The 1,923-nt window shown below is 39.6% G+C and overlaps 1 protein-coding gene across 2 annotated transcripts in view; it reads right to left on the bottom strand.

Moving 5' to 3' along the window:
• Positions 1-1,923, bottom strand: part of LOC104707372 — a 4,123-nt gene continuing 2,200 nt past the window's right edge. The window contains exons 3-5 of one of the 2 annotated variants that reach the window (XM_019228515.1): positions 1,483-1,852; positions 862-1,153; positions 1-484 (exon numbers count right to left, since the gene is read on the bottom strand). In XM_019228515.1, coding sequence (XP_019084060.1) covers positions 247-484; positions 862-1,153; positions 1,483-1,852 — 900 coding nt within the window. In that variant the 3' untranslated portion in view covers positions 1-246. The remainder of the gene's footprint in view (positions 485-861; positions 1,154-1,482; positions 1,853-1,923) is intronic. The other variant, XM_010423705.2, reaches the window with a different exon arrangement.

Here is a 1,923-nt window from a genome sequence, read left to right as displayed (position 1 = left end):
TGATTGAATTAAATAAATTCCCAAACTCAAACAAACAGGCTCACCACCTTAGCAGTAGAGTATTTCACCAAACTCAAATAATAACACTATACATGAAATTAATTCATCAACCTCAGATTTTATGATACAGAAAAGAAAAAAAAAAAAGATCAGATAAAAAAAATAACAATTATAATAAAATATAATATTGAATATATATGTGGATGGATTTATTATTATATATGAATTATTACTCTCTTTTTTTTCTCAGAACTTGAAACCGAGGCTGGGCCATTTCTTAGCAGAAGACTCTTTCTTGGCAGGTCTTGCGTTTGGATCAATCAGATTCTGGAGAGACTTGGCTTTGTAGTTTCGTGACCGCCCAGCTTCCTTCAAAAGCTCGGCCAAACGCTTCTTCTCATCCTCGAAATCCGGATTCGCAGTCCCGAGCTTCTCCTCTCTCAGCTTCAGAACCTGCTCTAATATCTCAATCGCATCCTCTATCCTGCAAATTACACACCCATCACAAAGAACGTCAATACGTCATTAGTGTTTATGTCCAGTAGTTTTCATTATGGATGACTAATCTAGTTTTACCAATCCAATCCAAACTGAACCGAAACCATACCCAAAAGTCCATTCCAAATAGGATGCAACGGTATAAAGTCGAGATATAGTTTTCTAATTTTATATTCCGGAAGAACCATAGCCATAATAGAAATGCAAATCAATTGATGAAAAAACCTAGTTAGGCACTCCTAGTTTTCTTATCGTATCGATCGGTTTCATATTCCAGTTTAGGTAAGTTCCAGTTATGATTATGGTTTTGGTAAACCAGCAGATCATCAGTGCTATCTCAGATAGATTTCAATAATAAATTACCTTCCCATGGCGTCATAGGTAGCAGCCAGATTGCTGTAAACACCGAGAGTGTCCTGATCGCAAGGTCCACGTTCTTGTTCAAGAATTCCTCTCGCTTCTTCAAACAGCTCACCGGCCTCATCAATCTTGAAAAGCTGAACGCAGGCTAATCCCATCTGGTTTAATACAACTCCGAAGAAGGCAGACTTCTCACCCGCTGCCCGTAGCTTCGTCACAGCGCTCTCAAACGCGTTTCTTGCATCCTCGTACCTCCCCAACGTGTAATACATAACTCCCATCCGTGCCTCTAACCCTGAAAGAGTTTTATGTACAAAGCCAAACTAATGTAAAGAAAGGTTGGAGAGAAGATGAAATCCTAATACTCATATTGCTAAACACCCCCATTTAAATTCAGTTTTCTCGTCTGAATACAATCTACGTTCCAAATACAACAGCTTCGATGAGCAGTTAGATCCATTAATCCTAGGATTCTTCAACAATAACCTTACTCTTCGGTAAGCCTAAAACAAGGGGATCACTACTTATATGCTTGACAACACAAAGATCACTACTTAACATTTTGAGACAATTGTGCATATAGCAATCCAGCATAAAGAACATTCACTATTTTGATAAACTTACCTGCAATGGCGCTCTGTTGTCCTGGTTTATCCTCGAGCAACTTCATCGACTTCTGAAGTAGTTTCAACGCTTCTTCAGGTTCATCCACAGACTCATAAATAGCAGAAATCTCAGTTAATCCACCAGCAATCTCCTCCACAGTTGTCCCAGGCACAGGCTTGTTATATATCCTCAAAGCATTCTCACAGTATGACTTAGACTCCCGGAGTTTCCCTGTCCTATGGTAAAGCTCAGCCAACCTAACAAACACTGATGCAACCGTCGGATGACTCTCTCCTTTAGAAGACTTGAACACAGTGAGAGCCTTCTGATAAGAGAACACAGCTTCATCAAACCGACACAGCGACATGTAAATATTCCCAATACTAACATCAATCGACGCAACCTCAGATTCTTGTCCACTCGCAATCATAGCCATACTAGCAAGAACAAGATGCTCTA

This window comes from Camelina sativa, chromosome 8 (assembly GCF_000633955.1).
Source record: "Camelina sativa cultivar DH55 chromosome 8, Cs, whole genome shotgun sequence".
Taxonomy (NCBI): Eukaryota; Viridiplantae; Streptophyta; class Magnoliopsida; order Brassicales; family Brassicaceae; genus Camelina; species Camelina sativa.
This window is presented reverse-complemented; position numbering and strand designations above follow the sequence as displayed.